This window comes from Schistocerca gregaria, chromosome 2, assembly GCF_023897955.1.
Source record: "Schistocerca gregaria isolate iqSchGreg1 chromosome 2, iqSchGreg1.2, whole genome shotgun sequence".
NCBI lineage: Eukaryota > Metazoa > Arthropoda > Insecta > Orthoptera > Acrididae > Schistocerca > Schistocerca gregaria.
This window is the reverse complement of record NC_064921.1, coordinates 489,687,752-489,709,391: the sequence shown is the minus strand read 5'-3', so window position 1 is coordinate 489,709,391 and position 21,640 is coordinate 489,687,752. Positions and strand designations below refer to the sequence as shown.

The 21,640-nt window shown below is 39.7% G+C and overlaps 1 protein-coding gene across 1 annotated transcript in view; it reads left to right on the top strand.

The window, feature by feature from the left end:
• LOC126327695 (nuclear fragile X mental retardation-interacting protein 1) overlaps positions 1–21,640 on the top strand; it is a 138,483-nt gene that overhangs the window by 74,028 nt on the left and 42,815 nt on the right. Inside the window, exon 4 of the mRNA XM_049995907.1 lies at positions 2,382–2,561. Within this exon, the coding sequence (XP_049851864.1) occupies positions 2,382–2,561 (180 nt within the window). The remainder of the gene's footprint in view (positions 1–2,381; positions 2,562–21,640) is intronic.

Here is a 21,640-nt window from a genome sequence, read left to right as displayed (position 1 = left end):
CTGCAGCCAACTGATTCCTGATGAATTGACATTAAGGAAAAACTATTTCCATTTTTGTTACCAAGAGGCTCTGAAAAGTGTGTGGCACAAAACAGTGATTCTGCTAATTGGAAGCAAACTGCAAGAAACTGCCTCTGAGAGGATAAGGAGAAAAAAAGATCGTATGGACTTACTGCCAGTCTGTACTAGTGTTCTAGCCTCACACTCAAGAGGGCAGTGAGTTCTAACACCATTGTGTAGCAACCACATTATCCTTTATATCACCTAAGACATGTCTTCCAGTGGGGAGGCAGGACCACCTGTAGGAAGTCAGATATACTTCACCTTTGAGGCTTTGTGAAAGAATGACTGGCCCCGCAAGGTGGTCGCCAAATCCCTGTCCACATATTGAAGCTGAACCAGTACTAATGGTTCACTGCCATTATATGAAGGAGATTCTTTGTAGCCCACAGATGAGTGTTGTGAACGTTAATGGTAATGCCCCTCATAAAAATAGTTTCACCTATGAATAGAATGGATGACAGAACTCCCAGCATTGTGGTGGCCTACGAGACAAACCAGCAACAAAACAATCATCACAGAGCTAAATCCACTGGAATAAGGCCTGCACACATTGTAAGTGATACAGATAGTGACAGATGACAAGAAGACTATTCCAGATGGTTGTTCGGCTTACCCCATGCTGAGGGGTCACTGCCCGGTGCTGATACCTTAGTCACAGTAAAAGATCTTCTGTCTTCACCTTCAAGTGGGTGTTCCTCAGCTTGAATGCATTTCTGCCCATATGTCAATGTGCCTCATTTTACCCCTATCCATCAAGGATCATTTCCTGCAGTTTGTGCCCATTTATCAAAATCACCCTGCATAAGTAACCACCATATATGGCTAGTCGCCAGTGAAACATGGGCGTATGTGGCCACTTTATTGTGTTTCATTGTTTGGAAACTCTCCAGAAAACAACCCTCAAAGCCGTTACTGCTTTTCTGCAAAGTGTTGGAATACAAAACATAATTCAACAGTAGCTCGTTTTGTGAATGGGTAGTCTCAATGCCGGGGGCTGAGGAGTTCAAAAAGAAGAAGAAGAAGAAGAAGAAGAAGAAAGTTGTTATCTATTCAGATGCTTCAACCAACTTGTCAAAGGTGGCAAGTACCCTATGAGTATTCTGTCCATATTTAATCCAGTTCATCGTCTGGCCTATGTAGTGAAACAGATCATTGAAGAAGTGTGAGGCACCTACCCAGAAGTAAATAAGATAATTCCATGCACAGAGAAAGTCTTTCTGAAAGCCCTGATTTGTGTGTGTCTCTTTCAAAAATTGCTCCCAAACCTAGCTTTGTTGCCCTACTCTATGATAATGTGGTGAGGTGCGTGGATCGAAGCTGTTGGCTCTTTTAACGAACATTTTTATGCTGTCATATCTATGATTGATTCATTTCCAAAAGAATCATCAGTTTCCTCATGAGAGCCACAAAATGCTTTCACCGAACCTAAAATCAGAAATCTGCCATACATCCATATGAAATTTGTCTTTCTTGCCACAGACATTAAAGAATTAGAATCCATCAGGTTGCCTTTGCAGATGTTGTTGAGGATGTCAAAAGTAAACTAACTGACATTAAAGATGACATTCAGCAGATGGCAGTGAATAGGTTTGACACTATGTTTTACTACTATCTGCAATATCCTCAGTGGGGGACAAGATGCTCCAGCAGCTGTTCCCTAAAAGTTTCACTATTAATATCCTGTGACATGGAGAGATCATTTTTCTTCACAAAAACATTATTTTTGATTAGTGACATTCTGCAGAGAATTTGGAGAAGTATCTGATCATTCATTGCTAATTAGAATGAAAGGTAACTGCAGTGAAGATGAACATTTTAGTAAACAGATGTGACTGAAACTAACTTTCTTTAATTTGTGCAAGATAGACTTCAAAAATTATAATGCACCTTCTTATTGTACATTTTGTGTTTCTGGCATGTTAAAATGTGCATTAAGATAAAACAGTAGGATGTAGTGTTTTTCAAAAGTTGGTTTCACTTGAAATTATTGCTTTATGTTAAATATTTATGAAATATGTTCATGATAGCAATATTACCTGGCATATGTTATCCATTATCATTACAAAAATATGAACGTATTTTGTGTGTTGATATTACTTAAAATCTGGGCTCGAGGTATGTTTTACCTTCCTTTTAAAGATTTTTAATTTTTGCTTTCTGTGTGGATTATTTCAGTCTGGGTATGTCTGAGGGATTCATGATATGTGAACTTAGAATGGCACCATTGCAGAACAAATAACATTAAACACATTATTTTAACATCAGTTGTTCTTGAATTGTTTTAATTAATTAATTCTTTCTTTTCCATGTAAAAAAAGGGTCACTACATATGAGAGGAAAAAGATCAGCAAGCAGAGCTGATAATACTATCAATATAAAACCAGCAAAAATGAACCGAGCCCCTCGAAAGACACGACAGCAGATCTCGACGACATATCATTCAGATGAAGAAGAGAATAGAAACTGCAGAGGCAAACTACCTGCATTTCTTGGCACAGGTACAGTCTTATTTTAATTTTATAATAATAATAATAATAATAATAATAATAATAATAATAATAATAATAATAATTATTATTATTATTATTATTATTATTATTATTATTATTATTATTAAAGTTCTCATTGGTAGTAGCTTTTAACCACTTAAATATGAAGACTGATTTGCATGATTTCTCATTTTCAATATTTTTGGATGTTTAGTGAATGTGAAACCTCATATCATCACAACAGCACATGACTCATTTGTATTAGTTTTTTTTCCCCTCAAAGAACACTGGTATCAAACTTCCCGGAAGATCAAAACTGTATGCTGGACTGAGGCTAAAACTCGGGAGCTTTGCCTTTTGCGGGCTAGTGCTCCACCAGCTGAGCTAACCAAGCATCACTCACGACCCATCCTCACAGCTTTACTTCCACCGGTACCTTTTCTCTTACCTTCCAAACCTCACAGAAGCTCGTGAGTCATGCTTAGGTAGTTCGTTTGGTAGAGCACTTGCCCGCAAGAGGCAAAGACCCCTAAGTTTGAGTCTCAATCCGGCAAACAGTTTTTATCTCCCAGGAAGTTTCATATCAGCACACACTTTGCTGCAGAGTGAAAAATCAAACTGACAAGCATTCAGACCTCTTCAGGTGAGGTGATTGACTGGTCGTCAGCTGAAATGTGGTTAGATGTCATTGTCATCAAACTGCGATTTCAAAACAGCGTGGGAAAAAAACAAAAGCCACTTGCATCCTTGCTATCAAAACGAACATAAGGTGAATTTTACAATTATATATTCTGTGTCAGGGATGTGTGATGTGGTATAATCAGGTGCCTGCATTATGAATGAAGTAGAAGCAAAGAAAAAAAAGGAAAAAAAATGCAGTGTTACTTTTTGCCAAGTGTTTCGTCTTGTTGCTTTTGCCAAGTGTTTTGTTTTGTTTTGTTACTTTCGCCAAGTGTTTTGTTTTGTTTTGTTACTTTCACCAAGTGTTTTGTTTCGATACTTTTTGCCAATTGCTATTTTTTATTTGATTAATTGTTATTTTATGTCAAATTAGTTGTATTACTGCTAAAATAGTTGCGTTTTTGTCACATTTGGTATCATTTTTTTTTCCAAAGTCAGTGTTTTCTCCAAAATTCAGTATAATTTATTTTGGCAACTTCCATGTCATTTTTGCCAAATTCAGCACTTTTTTCCAAATTTGGTTTGTTCTTTTTTTCCAAATTGGCGTTGGTTTCTGCCAGAATGGGTGTTGGTTTCTGCCAGAATGGTTTGTATTTTTTGCCAATGTTAGTGCTATTTTTGCCCTCAAAGCCAAGTTCATTACACATCAAATGAACAACCATTTTTAAGGTTACACATGAAACTTAGCCTTGAGGAGATGAGCATGCTAAATGCAGTTTTAACATTTAAGAACTAACAGTTACAAATGTTAAAAAAACTCCCGTCCTCAGATTTCTAATATTTTCATATGAGAAAATCTCATAAAAACCACCATTTTCATATTATTGAGCTAAAAACTGCTGATTTTACCATGTTATCGCATAAGTCAAGCTTTCCCACCCATACTAATGTTTTGATCATTCCCATTTGTGTACCAGCTGTTCTCGCATATCAGCAATTTTGTTATGATGAATGATAGTGAGTATGTAAGCTGCTGTACATGCAATAAGATCAGTTGCCAGTAAGCAATAAACTTTTTCCATTTCATCATTATGTGGGGGGTGTCAGTGAGTAAAACTTTTTTTGTGCAAAGTTCATTGCAATTCACTAAGTGCTCTCGTTCTCAAATGCTGAGTGAAGAAAACCTGGGTATTTACTTGTTGTGACTTGCACTATTTCTTCACCCCCACCACTTTGATAGATAGGTTGTTCTTACTCCCACAGCAATTATTTCCAGATTGAAAGCGATGTGTGTATCAGGTGAAATTGGTCCAGTGCATTTGGAGGAGATTTGGAGCATACATATATACATACATTTCCATAATATGTATGGAAACCTTTTTTACCAAGGTTCGATTTTGATAAAATAAAGCCTATGCGGTGCCTAAACTATTCTTAAGTTACCTGCAAAAACATAATGAAAATTCATCTATTAGTTGTGGAGATTAGCATGTTCAAAGGCAGGCAGACAGACATGATTATTTTACAGATTTATTATTAGCTACAGAAAAAAAATTTTTCAATGAAAGTAATATGCTTTGTGAGATAAAGCGCATGGTCATAATGAAACTGTTGTAACAGGTTAGCTGGCCGCGGTGGTCTCGCGGTTCTAGGCGCGCAGTCTGGAACCGTGCGACTGCTACGGTCGCAGTTTCGAATCCTGCCTCGGGCATGGATGTGTGTGATGTCCTTAGGTTAGTTAGGTTTAAGTAGTTCTAAGTTCTAGGGGACTAATGACCACAGCAGTTGAGTCCCATAGTGCTCAGAGCCATTTGAACCATTTTTTTGTTAACAGGTTACAAGCGGCTTGAATACAGTGTATGACAGTTAGAGAAGAATGAGATTTTTGGGTCTATCAATGGTCAGTGGAAAAATGGGTTGCCCTTCATTCAAAGATTGCTTCAGATTCTTGAGTCACATTTCACTTAGAACCATTCCATAATAACTGAACAGTCTTGGATTGGATGCTCAAAATCCTCCTTGGATTCTACTAAATCCCAACTACTACTTTGGGTTATTTAGAGCAATGTGATAAGGATCAAAAGTAGTGGCCTGTGGTAATGTTCTAGAATTAATTGCTCATAATTGTTAAAATTGCAATGATGCAATTGATTTTCTTGGTAAATCAAATATTTCTTTACCATCTGCAGAGAGTGCCGTGCTTAAATTTCCTACATACATTGGCTTGATGCTGACTGAGGTGAAATCGTGTGATGAGCTACACTTGCAGCAAGAGTGGGGTAAATTCAAACATGGCTGACCATTTTTGATTCATGGATACACAGCCTAATAACATCCCATAGGTGAAGACTGGAGAATTTCCTCTTCAGTACAGAAGCCAGATACAATTGAGTTTAATACCTCTTCCTGGTAGGAACTAAGTTGATGATGTCTACTGCCTCATTCTACATCCTATCATAGTTCCCACCAGTGTATAGTAAGACCTGTGTCCTGTCAACTTGAATCTCATGGTTTTATGGCTACAAAGCATGTTCTGTAGCATTGATCTTATCATTTATCCACTTTGACAGCTGCCTTTCCACTGCTCTATTCATTTCTCCACTTGTCTTTTCTTATGAGGGTTGAGTCAAAAATAATGTTCCATAGGACAATGTCTACAAGTAATTAGTAGAGATAGTGATAATGCAAAGAGTGAAATGGATGCTATAAATATGCTTTAATCGTATGCACAAAATGTTGTATCATTGGTCAGTGATGACCTGAAACTTAGTAGGCCTAGTTCAATGGAATTGTCACCCTTGGTGAGTTGTTCCCATGTACCTCTAATAGAGAAGGTGTTCAACCTGACTGTCATCCTGCTCCAGCAATGGACACTGGCTGTAATGTAACTGTTGGTATTTCTGTACAGGCTTTAGTGATATTCTTCTGCAGTTCAGTTAATGTTCTTGGTGTGTTGGTGTACACTGTAGACTTGAGGTGCACCAAAGGAAACAATCCAGTGGTGTCAGGTCTGGCGACCTAGGTGGACATTCCACCAGAACCCGTCTACCTGTCCAATACCCAAAGAGAACCTTATTTAGGGTCCAGCATACATTTTGTCTGAAGTGTATAGGTGCACCATCATGCTGAAAGAAAAACCTACATTTCCATACAAAAGTACAAAAGGCAGATCGTCCAAATAGAGTAGTAATGTTTCCTCAAGATGATGTTAGTAGCATGCAGCATTGAGAATACTGTTGAACAATATTGGATCAGTAACGATATCCCTCTGTATGCCACACCACACATTTATCCTAGAATTAGTCGGACCATATGCCTCGACAGATGCGGGTTGTTGTTTGTCCAGTGAATGGTGTTATGTCGATTCTCCCTCCTGTTTAAATGGAAACAAACTTAATCACTGAAGATGATGTCGGCTCTAAGTTTCTGCTGGTGTGTGCATCTTCAGAATGGCAATTCTTCTGGAAAACCTGGAATTCTCAGAGAATTATGTTTTACCTGGAAAAATCAGGGAAGTCTCAGCGAATTTCAGAAATTTCATAAAATCTCAGGTTTTTTTTTTTTTTTTTTTTTTTTTTTTTTTTTTTTTTTTTTACTTAGCATTGTAATTTTATTTTATTTAGCTATTTTTCCCGAGGGCATGCAGCTTTACTGTATGATTAAATGATGATGGCGTCCTCTTGGGTAAAATATTCCAGAGGTAAAATAGTCCCCCATTCGGATCTCCTGGCGGGCACTACTCAAGAGGATGTTGTTATCAGGAGAAAGAAAACTGGCGTTCTACGGATCGGAGCGTGGAAAGTCAGATCCCTTAATCGGGCATGTAGGTTATAAAATTTAAAAAGGGAAATGGACAGGTTAAAGTTAAATATAGTGGGAATTAATGAAGTTCAGTGGCAGGAGGAACAAGACCTCTGGTCAGGTGACTACAGGGTTATAAACACAAAATCAAATAAGGCTAATGCAGGAGTAGGTTTAATAATGAATAGGAAAATAGGAATGCGGGTAAGCTACTACAAACAGCATAGTGAACTCATTATTGTGGCCAAGATAGATACGAAGCCCACATCTACTACAGTAGTACAAGTTTATATGCCAACTAACTCTGCAAATGACGAAGAAATTGAAGAAATGTATGATGAAATAAAAGAAATTATTCAGATAGTGAAGGGAGATGAAAATTTAATAGTCATGGGTGACTGGAATCCGAGTGTAGAAAAAGGGAGAGAAGGAAACGTAGTAGGTGGATATGGATTGGGGCTAAGAAATGTAAGAGGAAGCTGCCTGGTAGAATTTTGCACAGAGCACAACTTAGTCATAGCTAACACTTGGTTTAAGAATCATGAAAGAAGGTTGTATACGTGGAAGAACCCTGGAGATACTAAAAGGTATCAGATAGATTATATAATGGTAAGACAGAGATTTAGGAACCAGGTTTTAAATTGTAAGACATTTCCAGGGGCAGATGTGGACTCGGACCACAATCTATTGGTTATGACCTGTAGATTAAAACTGAAGAAACTGCAAAAAGGTGTGACTTTAAGGAGATGGGACCTGGATAAACTGAAAGAACCAGAGGTTGTACAGGGTTTCTGGGAGAGCATAAGGGAACAATGGTCAGGAATGGGGGAAATAAATACAGTAGAAGAAGAATGGGTAGCTTTGAGGGATGAAGTAGTGAAGGCAGCAGAGGATCAAGTAGGTAAAAAGACGATGGCTAGTAGAAATCCTTGGGTAACAGAAGAAATATTGAATTTAATTGATGAAAGGAGAAAATATAAAAATGCAATAAATGAAGCAGGCGAAAAGGAATACAAACATCTCAAAATTGAGATCGACAGGAAGTGCAAAATGGCTAAGCAGGGATGGCTAGAGGACAAATGTAAGGATGTAGAGGCTTATCTCACTAGGGGTAAGATAGATACTGCCTACAGGAAAATTAAAGTGACCTTTGGAGATAAGAGAACCACTTGTATGAACATCAAGAGCTCAGGTGGAAACCCAGTTCTAAGCAAAGAAGGGAAAGCAGAAAGGTGGAAGGAGAATATAGAGGGTCTATACAAGGACGATGAACTTGAGGACAATATTATGGAAATGGAAGAGGATGTAGATGAAGATGAAGTGGGAGATACGATACAGCGTGAAGAGTTTGACAGAGCACTGAAAGACCTGAGTCGAAACAAGGCCCCTGGAGTAGACAACATTCCATTGGAACTACTGAAGGCCTTGGGAGAGCCAGTCCTGACAAAACTCTACTATCTGGTGAGCAAGATGTATGAGACAGGCGAAATACCCTCAAACTTCAAGAAAAATATAATAATTCCAATCCCAAAGAAAGCAGATGTTGACAGATGTGAAAATTACTGAACTATCAGTTTAATAAGCCATAGCTGCAAAATACTAACGCGAATTCTTTACAGACGAATGGAAAAACTGATAGAAGCCGACCTCGGGGAAGATCAGTTTGGATTCCGTAGAAATACTGGAACACATGAAGCAATACTGACCTTACGACTCATCTTAGAAGAAAGATTAAGGAAAGGCAAACCTACATTTTTAGCATTTGTAGACTTAGAGAAAGCTTTTGACAATGTAGATTGGAATACTTTCTTTCAAATTCTGAAGGTGGCAGGGGTAAAGTACAGGGAGCGAAAGGCTATTTACAATTTGTACAGAAACCAGATGGCAGTTATAAGAGTCGAGGGACATGAAAGGGAAGCAGTGGTTGGGAAGGGAGTGAGACAGGGTTGTAGCCTCTCCCTGATGTTATTCAATCTGTATATTGAGCAAGCAGTAAAGGAAACAAAAGAAAAATTCTGAGTGGATATTAAAATCCATGGAGAAGAAATTAAAACTTTAAGGTTCGCCGATGACATTGTAATTCTGTCAGAGACAGCAAAGGATTTGGAAGAGCAGTTGAACGGAATGGACATTGTCTTGAAAGGAGGATATCTTGAACATCAACAAAAGCAAACCGACAATAATGGAATGTAGTCGAGTAAACTCGGGTGATGCCGAGGGAATTAGATCAGGAAATGAGACACTTAAAGTAGTAAAGGAGTTTCGCTATTTGGGGAGCGAAATAACTGGTGATGGTCTAAGTAGAGAGGATATAAAATGTAGACTGGCACTGGCAAGGGAAAGCGGTTCTGAAGAAGAGAAATTTGCTAACATCATGTATAGATTTAAGTGTCAGGAAGTCGTTTCTGAAAGTATTTGTATTTAGAGTAGCCATGTGTGCAAGTGAAACATGGACGATAAGTAGTTTGGACAAGAAGAGAGTATGAGCTTTCAAAATGTGGTGCTACAGACAAATGCTGAAGATCAGATGGATAGGTCACACAACTAATGAGGAGGTATTGAATAGAATTGGGAAGAGGAGGAGTTTGTGGCACAACTTGAGTAGTAGAAGGGATTGGTTGGTAGTAAATGTTCTGAGGCGGCAAGGGATCACCAATTTAATATTGGAGGGCAGCTTGGAGGGTAAAAATTGTATAGGGAGACCAAGAGATGAATACACTAAGCAGATTCAGAAGGATGTAGGTTGCAGTAGGTACTGGGAGATGAAGAGGCTTGCACATGATAGATTAGCATGGAGAGCTGCATCAAACCAGTCTCAGGACTGAAGACTACAACAACAACAGCTATATAAATCATAAATTTCAAAGTATCTAAAACACTGAGGAGCCAAAAAAACTGGTACACCTGCTTAATATCTTGTAGGACCCTCACGAACACACAGAAGTGCCACAACACAACAGGGAATAAACTCGACTAATGTCTGAAGTAGTGCTTGAGGGAACTGACACCACAAATCCTGCAGGGCTGTTCATAAATTCATAAGAGTACAAGGTGGTTGAGATGTTTTCTGAACAGCACATTGTAAGGCATCCCAGATACGTGCAATAATGTTCACGTTTGGGGAGTTGGTAGCCAGCGAAACTATTTAAACTCAAGAGAGTGTTCCTGGAGCCACTTTGTAGCAATACTGGATGAGGCTGGTGTCGCATTGTCCTGCTGCAATTGCCCATGCCTGCTGGAATGCACAATGGACATGAATGGATGCAGGTGATTAGACAGGACACATATGTACTTGTCACCTGTCAGAGTCATATCTAGACGTGTCGGGGGTCCCATATCAATCCAGCTGCACACACCCCACACTATTACAGAGCCTCTGCAATCTGCTGACATGCTGATTCATGAGGTTGTCTCCATACCCTGACATGTCCGTGCGCTTGATACAATTTGAAACAAGACTCGCCTGATCAGGCAACATGTTTCCAGTCATCAACAGTCCAATGTCGGTGTTGAAGGGCTCAGGTGAGGTGTAAAGCTTTGTGTCGTGCAGTAGTCAAGGGTACACGAGTGGGCCTACATCTCCAAAAGCCCATATCGATGATGTTTCGTTGAATTATGTGCACACTGACACTTGTTGATAGCACAGCATTGAAATCTACAGCAATTTGCGGAAGCATTGCACTTATGTCACCTTGAATGGTTCTCTTCAGTCATCGCTGGTCCCATTCATGCAGGATGTTTTTTTTGACTGCAGCGATGTCAGAAATTTGATGTAAACCATGAGTTTACTTTCAAAACTTTTTCTTAAGAATTTACTCTATTTACTAGCGATTCATCAAGAACATTAACACATTTAATCACACTATGTGAGCGTGGAAGTAACTGATTAAATCAAAATGAAATTGCTTTTAACAAATGGGAATTTTATTCCTAAAAGGTTTTTTCTTTAAAAGAAGAAGAAGAAGAAGAAGAAGAAGAAGAAAACCAGATTTAAAAGTATAAACAGAGAGCACCCTCTAAATATCAAGTTACAATTTATTCAGAGGCAGAAAGAAGCAAATTTTTGAGTGTATGAGCTTTCGGGTTGAGAACCTTGCCGCTCTCTTTTGACACGGCCATAGTCACGACCGCTCACAACAACCTTTGAAAGATTACACAGGTGCAAATCTGCAACACACCAGATTACCTTCAAGTAAAAGTTTTAACAATATGCACAAGCACACAAACTATGCACCCCGTAGGAGGGATGGAAATGGTACAAAACATTAAAATTAAAAGATTAACTTGCCACCGAAGGTGCAACTTGATTTTAACTTCTAAGAAAAGTCTTACGGTGGAAGGGTGGCAACTTTATATACTAAAATGACCATTTAAATAAAAGCCCATGAAATGCAATCTTAGACAAAATTATACAAGGTTGGCCAAACATGCTCTATAGTACACCTATACTGCCTCTCAAGATGATAGGCAAGATAAAAACATATTTCAGGAATTAGGCCGTTACACGTCAAGCAATAAATTCATTAACACACTGAATCCGACAAACATGACAGAGGGAGCTATTAACGTACAGCAGATTGATAGGGAGAACTGTAAGTTGCTCTAACCCCCCCCCCCCCCCCCCCCTACTCCACAAGGGAAAAATGGACCACCCAATTCATAAATAACCACCTTCCCGTGGGTGGGCAAACGGAGAAGAATGGTGGGACGACCCCAAAACAAAGCAGCTGGTGATAAAAAAGTCCGCTGCCAGCCGCTTCAATGGTTGCAGGAAGGCGCGCCGATCTCCCGTCTCACGGCGTCATAGCTCGCACCGGCCAGACCGATATCATTGGTTGACTCCTGTTGCTCTCGTGTCGGCTGCGAAGCCACTATCCCTCGCTATACGGCGTGGCCCGTTGGACTCGTGGCGACCTCACATGCGCCAACGCTCATGGCGGCCATGTCATCTTGTGTCTCAGTGCACGGCCGACCAACCGATCGATCCGACCGCCAATGACCGTTGCCTGAGCAACTCGAGCAGACAGGCGGCCTAACGCGCAGACTCAGATGCAGGAACTAAGCCCCCGACTGGGCAGCCACTCGTTGAGTTCTCTCACTGTGCCACAAATTCGGACGTGAGACAGACTAGCAAGCTGGGGACGAGAGACTGATCTCAGACTGACTCCAGACTCACCCAGACTGACCCACTGGCAAGCTCATAACGCCCCATAAATACATGTGAACAGGCAACCTTTTCCCTTTCCCACCAGAGGGAGACACCAAAGCTGTGATTGCCACAGCAGCGCCACCACCAGATACGGAGGGCGACTGCTTCACACTACGCGCTGCAGCACGCTCTTCAAAACAGCAATTTTTTTACCGAGGCTCATGATGTTTTATCGGTTTCCTGATATTCACAGAACACACGTGAAATGGTTGTATGGGAAAATTGCTACTTCATCACTACCTTGGAGATGCTGTGTCCCATCGCTCATGAGCCAACTATAACACCACGTTCCAGCTCACTTAAATCTTGATAACCAGCCATTGTAGCAGCAGTAACTGATCTAACTACTGCGCCAGACACTTGTCATCTTGTATAGGTGTTGCTGACTACAGCACTGTAATCTGCCTCTTTACATATCTCTGTACTTGAATACGCACACCTATACCAGTTTCTTTGGCACTTCAGTATATTTCAAAGAATACTACTTATGTGAATATTGGCCCAGTCTTGGTACAACTCCATTTCTTGTTGGTATTTTAAGCAAACATCAGTGGGCATTGTAGCCTGTATTGATAAGGTGACCACATGTTGTTCCCAAAGTAGTTGTGGTTCTTGTTTCAGAAACCTAGATTGGCTATATGTCGCTTGTACTTCAAGGCAGGATTCTTCAAATTACCGTCTCAGGATTAGTGGAGTTCTCGAGTTTATGGAACTTTAGCAGGAACAAATGCGTACGATTTTATGCCTTATTTAAAACTTACTGATTTCAAAATATTTGCAGTCTTACAGCCCACCAACTCCTTTTGTGTTTTTTCCTTCTTTTTGTTTTGCAATGACAAAATATAATTATTCATGCTCAGAATCACAAATGCCCACTTACGATCCATGTGTCACATATGCTTACATTTGCTGTAAATGAGTTAAACTTAAAGTTGTCTCGAATGTGTCGTCATCGTACTTTATTATACACATGGAAAAAAGTGTTAGCATCACATCAGTTCTGGATCATGTACAGAAAATTGGAGTAGAGAGCAACATAAACATCATTTCTGCCCTTTTTATTGCTCATGAAAACCACACATTGCATGTTGTACCACCATGCAGTTAGACCTTCAGACGTGGTGGTCCAGACTGCTGTACACACTGGTACCTCTAATACCCAGTTGCACATCCTCTTGCATTGCTGCATGCTTGTATTTGTTGTGGCACACTATTCCCAAGTTCATCAAGGCACTGTTGGTCCTCAACGACGATTCGGCGTAGATCCCTCAGAGTGGTTGGTGGGTCACGTTGTCCACAAACAACCCTTTTCAACTTATCCCAGGCATGTTCTCCATGTCTGGAGAACATGCTGGCCACCCTAGTAGACGGACGTCATTATTCCGAAGGAAGCCATTCACAAGACGTGCATGATGGGAACGCGAATTGTTGTCCATGAAGACGAATGCCTCGCCAGTATGCTGTCGATACTGTTGGACTATCGGTTGGAGCATGGCATTCATATATTGTAAAGACATTACTGTGCCTTCCATGACCACCAGCGGTGTACGTCAGTCCCATGTAATGTCACCCGAAAACAGCAGGGAACCTCCACCTTGCTTATCTCGCTGGACAGTGTGTCTAAGGTGTTCAGCCTGACCGGGTTGCCGCCAAACACATCTCTTACAATTGTCTGGTTGAAGGCGTATGCGAGACTCATCAGTGAAGAGAACGTAATGCCAATTCTGAGCAGTCCATTCGGCATTTTGTTGGACTTATCTGTACTGCTCTGCATGGTATCATGGTTGCAAAGATGGACCTCACCATGGACATCGTGAGTGAAGTTGCACATCATGCAGCCTATTGCACACAGTTTGAGTTGTAACACAAAGTACTGTGGCTGTACAAAAAGCATTATTCAACATGGTGGTGTTGCTGTCATGGTTCCTCCGAACAATAATCTATAGGTAGTAGTCATCCACTGCAGTAGTAGCCCTTGGGCGGCCTGAGCGAGACATGTCATCGACAGTTCCTGTCTCTCTGTATCTCCTCCATGTCCAAACATCATCACTTTGGTTCACTCCGAGACGCCTGGACACTTCCTTTGTTGAGAGCCCTTCCTGGCACAAAGTAACACTGCGAACATGGTCAAACCGTGGTATTGACCATCTAGGCATGGTTGAAGTACAGACAACACGAGCCATGTACCTCTTTCCTGGTGAAATGACTGGAACTGATCAGCTGTCGGACCCCCTCTGTGTAATAGGCACTGCTCATGCATGGTTGTTTACATCTTTTGGTGGGTTTAATAAATCTCTGAACAGTCGAAGGGACTGTGTCTGTGACCTCCACAGTCAATCTCTGTCTTCAGGAGTTCTCTGAATCGGGTGATGCAAAACCTTTTTTGATGTGTGTATATTGACCTGTATTGGCTGCAGTGTGCATTCAAAGGGCACAGAGACTTGCTTTGCAGCATTGTTTGATGGGTAACAAGTGTACTGTTAAATAATTGTTTTCTTAAAGGTAACATGCTCCAGTGATTGAATTTTGTCACATTTAAATTGTTACAAGAAAAGTGAGGTAAAAATATTGTTTTCAGTATAACATTTATTACATGGTTACAAGGTATTTTCACAGCCAACTTTAGCAAATATGCTTTTTCAAAATATGATATGAAGTCAACAAAATACATTATGCATCTCATGTACAAACTAAAACTGATAAGCAGGTTACTGCATATAAACATGAAGCTAGCTTGCTCCACGTTCACATGATTTCTCAACTCATGTGTTTAAATCTCCGTCATGCTGATTGGAACTTATTTTACATTTTTTTTTCAGTGTTTAACTTGTTATCCTGTAGTATGTTCTGTGCTTGTGGTTTATGTTTTTGGAAAAGTTTATTTAAACTGTTGTTGTTAAAATATTGTTATTGTTCTGCGTTAATGAAAGGGAGGTAGATAGTGTTCAAGGTCGTTAAGAGTTGTGAAGCTACATGTACACTGAGCTTGAAACATTTTTCAAAATATATATCCAGTTGCTGCTTGTGGACACTGTTTCGAAACATATTTTTAAATACAGAAACAAATATCTGTAGCAATGTTAGTATGGATTGAAGGAAATGTAACTGTAACTGGTGATATTACTTTGTATTACAATTATTAATAAAGTGTGGTCTGTAGCATCTTTCACTAACCGGACAAGGGTACATCTCAAACTGGGGGCTCAAGGATGCAACAGATGGAAAAAATTGATAAAGCATAGTGCTGCACTGCCCGCTGGGCGCTTAGCCGGCTGGTTACGCAACCCGCTTGGCTCAGTGACAATTATAGCTGGACAATTGCAGCAGGACAATGCACCAGTTCACTACTCCATGGCACTAATGCACGTTTATACACTGAAACGCCAAAGAAACTGGTAGAGGTATGTGTATTCAAATACAGAGATATGCAATTGGGCAGAATGGGACATTATGATTGGAAATGCCTATTTAAGACAAGTGTCTGGCGCAGCTGTAAGATCGGTTAGTGCTGCTACAATGGCTGGTTATCAAGGTTTAAATGAGTTTGAACAAGATGTTATAGTCAGCGCACGAGCGATAGGACACAGCGTCTCCTAGGTAGCAATAAAATGGGATATTCCCATCAACCATTTCACGAGTGTACCATGAATATCAGGAATCCAGTAGAATAGCAGATCTCCAAAACACTGTGGCCGGAAAAACATCCTGCATGAACGGGACCACGGATAACTGAAGAGAATTGTTCAACACGACAGAAGTACAACCCTTCCTGGGTTGTTTGCAGATTACAATGCTGGGCCATCAGCAAGTGTCAGAGTGCAAATCATTCAATGAAATGTCATCGATGTGGGCTTTTGGTGCTGAAGGCCCACTCATGTACCCTTGATGACTGCATGACACAAAGCTTTACGCCTCGCCTGGGCCTGTCAACACTGACATTGGACTGCTGATGACTGGAAACACGTTACCTGGTCAGGCGAGTCTTGTTTCAAATTGTATCAGGTGGATGGACATGTATGGGTATGGAGACAGCCTCATGAATCTGTGGACCCCGCATGTCAACAGGGGACTGTTCAATCTGGTGGAGGCTCTGTAATGGTGTGGGGCATGTGCAGTTGGAGTGATATGGGACCCCTGATACATCTATATATGCCTTTGACAGGTGACACATATGTAAGCATCCTGTCTGATCCCCTGCATCCATTCATGTCCATTATGTGTTCCGACGGACATGGACAGTTACAGCAGGACAATGCGACACCCAGAGGTCCAGAATTGCTACAGAGTGGCTCTAGGAATGCTTTGCTGAGTTTAAACACTTCCACTGGCCACCAAACTCCCCATACATGAACATTATCGAGCATATCTGAGATGCCTTGCGATGTGCTGTTGGAAGAGCTCTCCACCGACTCATACACTTACAAATTTACAGACAGCCCTGTGGTATTTGTGGCATTAATTCCCTCAAACACTACTTCAGACATTAGTTAAGTCCATGCCACGTCATGTTGTGGCACTTCTACATGCTTGCAGGGGTCCTACATGATGTTAGACAGATGTACCAGTTTCAATGGCTCTTCAGCGTATGTTGCTTTGTGTCTGGTGTACACAGTTGATCTGTGTTGTTTTTTCACTCATTGTAGTGAGTTTTTCTGAGAAAATGAAGTAGTCATTGCAGAAGGCTGTCGAGTTATTACACATTGCTGTACCACATTGAGATCTGCTTGTTATGTGTGTGAACCAAGCAGTAAAAGAACAGCACAAAAAAGATTCTCTTCAGAGAATTGCTGCTATGTTCGTTCTCTTGTTACATTCATAAGCAACATGGAAAGAAGCGACACTTTTAAGAAAGGAATTGTTGATGATTTATGCAAAATCATACCAGCTGAATAAGAATTAGATAATATACATATTTAATGATGTTTTTCATTTAGTTACAGGTACACAAACCTTCTGGACTTCCACCAATGATCCCTCCCCTCCATAATTTCAGGTACTATTTGGTATGCAAAATTAGTATATGACATCGAAACAAAGTTATGAAAACCAGTGGCTTCTTCCATATTCAGCTCCTGTAGCAAGTTATTATTGCCAGCTCTTCTCTAGTATGTGTTCGTCCACCGATGATAAGACCTTTAACTTTGTTTACAAGAACTTACTTAGAGTATTAATAGTTTAGCACCGTGTATAATTACAGTTTCTTCGTCAATAGACATAACATAGCAGATAATACAAAAACTATAAGACAAACAGCATTACAGACGATGGGAATACATTGCAAGAAATTATTGCCACCAGTGTGGACAGAAACCAGAAAGAAAGATGTAAACAAGTCACAAAATGCCACAGCAAACATATTTTCAATACTAATATGTTTCCTGTGAAAGTGTGTAAGCAGCTTAAACACATTAATGAAGTGTGTGTGTATGTGTGTGTGTGTGTGTGTGTGTGTGTGTGTATGTGTGTGTGTGAGAGAGAGAGAGAGAGAGAGAGAAAATGGTGTAAGTATTTTGTTCTTCTTTTACAAATTATTAGTGCTACAGTGTCTAATTTCAAGGCATTTTATCAAGATATTTCGGAAAGTCACACAAATTTAGAGGACTGGCTTGAACCTGTGCCTGGTTAACCTGCTTTAGCTTATTATAGTTACTGCTGTAGCCAAATATCTTTAAGTAACATTGTACATCATGTGCTTTTTGCCATGTGAAGGGGAAAAACAATACACAACATGCTTTAAGTGAGAGAACAGGTCTCAAGTTCAAGTGTTTTGTCAGCTGAAAGAGTCAACTGTTATTCTGTCTCACCTAATAATTCTGAACTACACACTCTGGTCTCATCTTCAGAATTGTAAGTGCCTCTGTTAGTTTTAGTAGCAAATCATCCATGCAGAGTTGTGGAATTTGTATTAAAAAGATGATGTAACAAAGCAGAAATTCACTGGTGTGTTGAAATAGTTATGACACACAAGTCACTTACGAACACTAAAAAGGATGTTGCTGTAGTCTCAAGAATGTGTAAAGATAGTGCCATAGGTAACAAGTTGCAACTCAAGTGAGATAAAATAGGATATGTTCTTATTTTCGGAATTGTGTCTTAATTTAATCAACATTTTTATTGTCCTGGTTTTTATGAAACACTGAATAAAATTGTGGGGCACACACAAATGAATGTAAATACAAGGTTTTTATGAAGATAAAAGAGAGAGAACAACAATATACGTTAATCCCTGTTTTCTTGGGCGTTTGTGAGCTGCTGACCTTATATGTGACAAAAGACATACAAAAGGGAAAGATTCTATAAATTTCAGTGTTAGAGGATGTACCTTGAAGGCTTCTTCCCCCCTCCTACAGCATAGTACACGTATTATGCCGAATATTCCTGTATTCCTTTTCCTCTTTGTTCAAAGCCCAATACCTGGTGCTGAAACTGCTGCTTCTTGTTGCGGGGAAGAACCATGTGCCTAAAGGAAGAGAAAATCCTGTTGTTAGTGTATTATTCCTAGTTTATTATTTCTGCTCATGACCCCTCCCCTCTTCTAAAAATGTTGCCAACAGTGAAGGCTCCCTTGTAGTGATGAATGCAACTGATGTGAATAGTTGTGGGGCAGGTTGGAAGCTGCATTTGATGTTAACTGGTGACGTAATTTCTATCACTTAAGAGGGAGCATAATAATGTGTCACAAACTCTTAGTCTTTCCTGTGGTACACATAGGTTGGTCATCATAACCGATTGGTTATGAGGCTCTCAATCTTTGTAACATAATCCTTTTTTGACTGAGCTCCACACTTTGCTTACAAGGAGTACCTTCAACGATTGATTGACATCTTGTCAGTGTAGTATTCACCAGTAATGTTGTGGTAATGTACATTCCATTGCCCTTTGACCAAGGTGTCTGGCTAAAATTGAATCATGGGTGTGCGTCAGTAAATCAGTTCTTAACTTCACTGGTATTTCAATGCATAATCTTCAACCCATCTTTTTGTACAGCACTCTATCTTTGTGGTGAATTGTGGCTGTCTGGCAAACTGCTGACAATCTTTTTCTTCTTTCCATTCATCCTCATTTATGCCAGTGCTTTCCACGGTGAGTATTTTACAGCTGAGAATATCTGTGGTTGCTCACGACTTCCCTCGGCATTGTATTACTTAAAAATCAAAATCGTAGTTCATCTACTAGTTGGATCTTTAAGTCTAAATAAGCACTTGAGTGCTGCATGCTCTGTTATTACTTTAAAACATTATTTGTATAAATAACACTGGAAATAAGTTGTTCCTTATATTAATGCAGGAATTTCTGTCTCAGTTATTGAATAATTCTAATAAGTTGCCTTGTTGTGCACACTAGGATTGTTTTCGTCCATCGAGTTCTTGTTCCTGCAACCTAAGACAAAGCTGCTAGAGTCACAATGCAGTATAAAATGTTTCTGATAGTCAGGGAAAGTGAGAACTGAGGTACTTGTTAATAGACCTTTTAGCTTTAGAAATGCTGCTCTATGATCAGATGACCGATGAAACTTTGTTCCTTTTTTTCAATAGTTGGGTGAGGTATCTGGCAATTTCAGTGAATCTTGGAAACAGTTTTCACTAAAAATTTACAAGGCCTTAGAATGACACAGTGGTTGGTGTTGGAAATTCTTTTATGAAATCAACAAATTGTTAATAGGTATGTACCCTATTTAGCTAATTATATCTTGTAAACAATGAACTTCTTGCAAAACAAGTGGATTTTTCAGACCGTGTTAACTGTGCTGCATGTAAACCAAAACGTAAATAAAAAATCCTGGATATCTTTGGAGAACAAATCATCCAAATAGACTCTGCATTACTTTGGTTGTAGTCTTGCAATAAACCATCTAATAATTTGTTGGAAATTAGCTGGGATTTAAGAATGCTGTTTTTGAACGATCTCCAGGCACTACCTCTATCTAATTGATGGTGCGCACTTCATAGGTCCATAGTTGTGAAACAACAAGTGACCTAATTTATCTAGGATTTCTGTTATAATGATTGTATCAAAAAGAACTTTAGAAATTTGAAAACTAATGATGATTTGTTCATTTAACTTACAGATATGGTTTTGGTGTCATTTCATAGCAAAATATACGAAGTTTTTTACCTTAAATGTAAACAGCTTCAATGTGATTTATACTGGTCATGTGGCACACATCTCATGTGAAGTCAATTTCTTGCCAAACTTGTTGCGCCACCTCAGGTGTGAGTTGTTCAATTGTGAGGTGAATTGCAGCTCAGTGTTGGAACAAACACAGCATCCTTGATAAATACCCAAATGAAAAAAAAAAAATCAAGAGGTGTGAGGTCCGGTGAACATGGGACCCATGCAGTCATCACTCCTTTACCCATTCACTTACCATAGTGAATGGGTCAAGGTGTGCTTTTTGCATGGGTAGCAGACATTTAGGAAATTCCTGATGTCAGGGAGGCAGCGTGGTGGTGTGTTATCTTGCATAAACTACATTGTGTACGTGACCTCAACTTCAGTCTGAATCTTTTCCAGCATGTCTTAAGTACATTATCTTATTGATAGTTTTCTCTCATAAAAAGAAAGGTCAGTAAATTTTGCTCTTGCTCAATGCAAAAAAATACTTTCAGTTTTGGGCTACTATGTTCATGTTCCAGGGATTTTTGTGAATTTTCACTGCCCCAAATCTTAGTTGTGTTTATTAACTTTCCTCTTAAGTTGGAAGGTGATTCATCATTAAAGATAACCTCTCAAATGAAATCATCATCGTCCAACTGATGTAAGATGTCCACACAAAAATCCTTATGAACAATCGTATCAGTGTCTTTTAGTTCTTGCATTATTGTAACTTCTATGGTTTGAGAGGTGGGATTTTTCCGAAAACACTCCAAACAGTCATATGTGGGACATCCAACTCTCAGAAGCACACTGGGTCAATGTAAAACTATTTACAAAGCTTTGTCTCACTTGTTTTATGGTACTGTCAGACACACAGGAATGACCTGAGAATTTATGTCTTACTAAACATGCAGTTTCCATAAATCACTTGTGCCACCGATAAATAGTGGGTATACTGGATCTTGCCATACTCGGTACAAAAATTACATTGCACAGTTGTCATAGAACTCAATTCATTAAACCAAACAAATGCTGAGCATGCTTGGGACCAGTAAAGGCAGCAATCCTTGCTGCAATTGCCAGTAGCAGTTGTGATGGAACAGTGATATACTAACATACCAAGTGAGTCAAAACTTGATCTATATTCCTTCAAGATGACACCAAGACTAAGTTCGTAAGGCATATGAATAAGTTTGGATGAATTTTCAAAATAGGAAAGACCTCTTTGATACACTCAGTATTTGGCATAGGCTAGGCATCTGCTGCTGTAAATAGTGGTAGTCGAAAGAGAACTTGTATGCTTTGCTGCCACCTGGTGATTGCTTTAGGACCGTGACAACGGGTGCTGACTAGGGGCTGT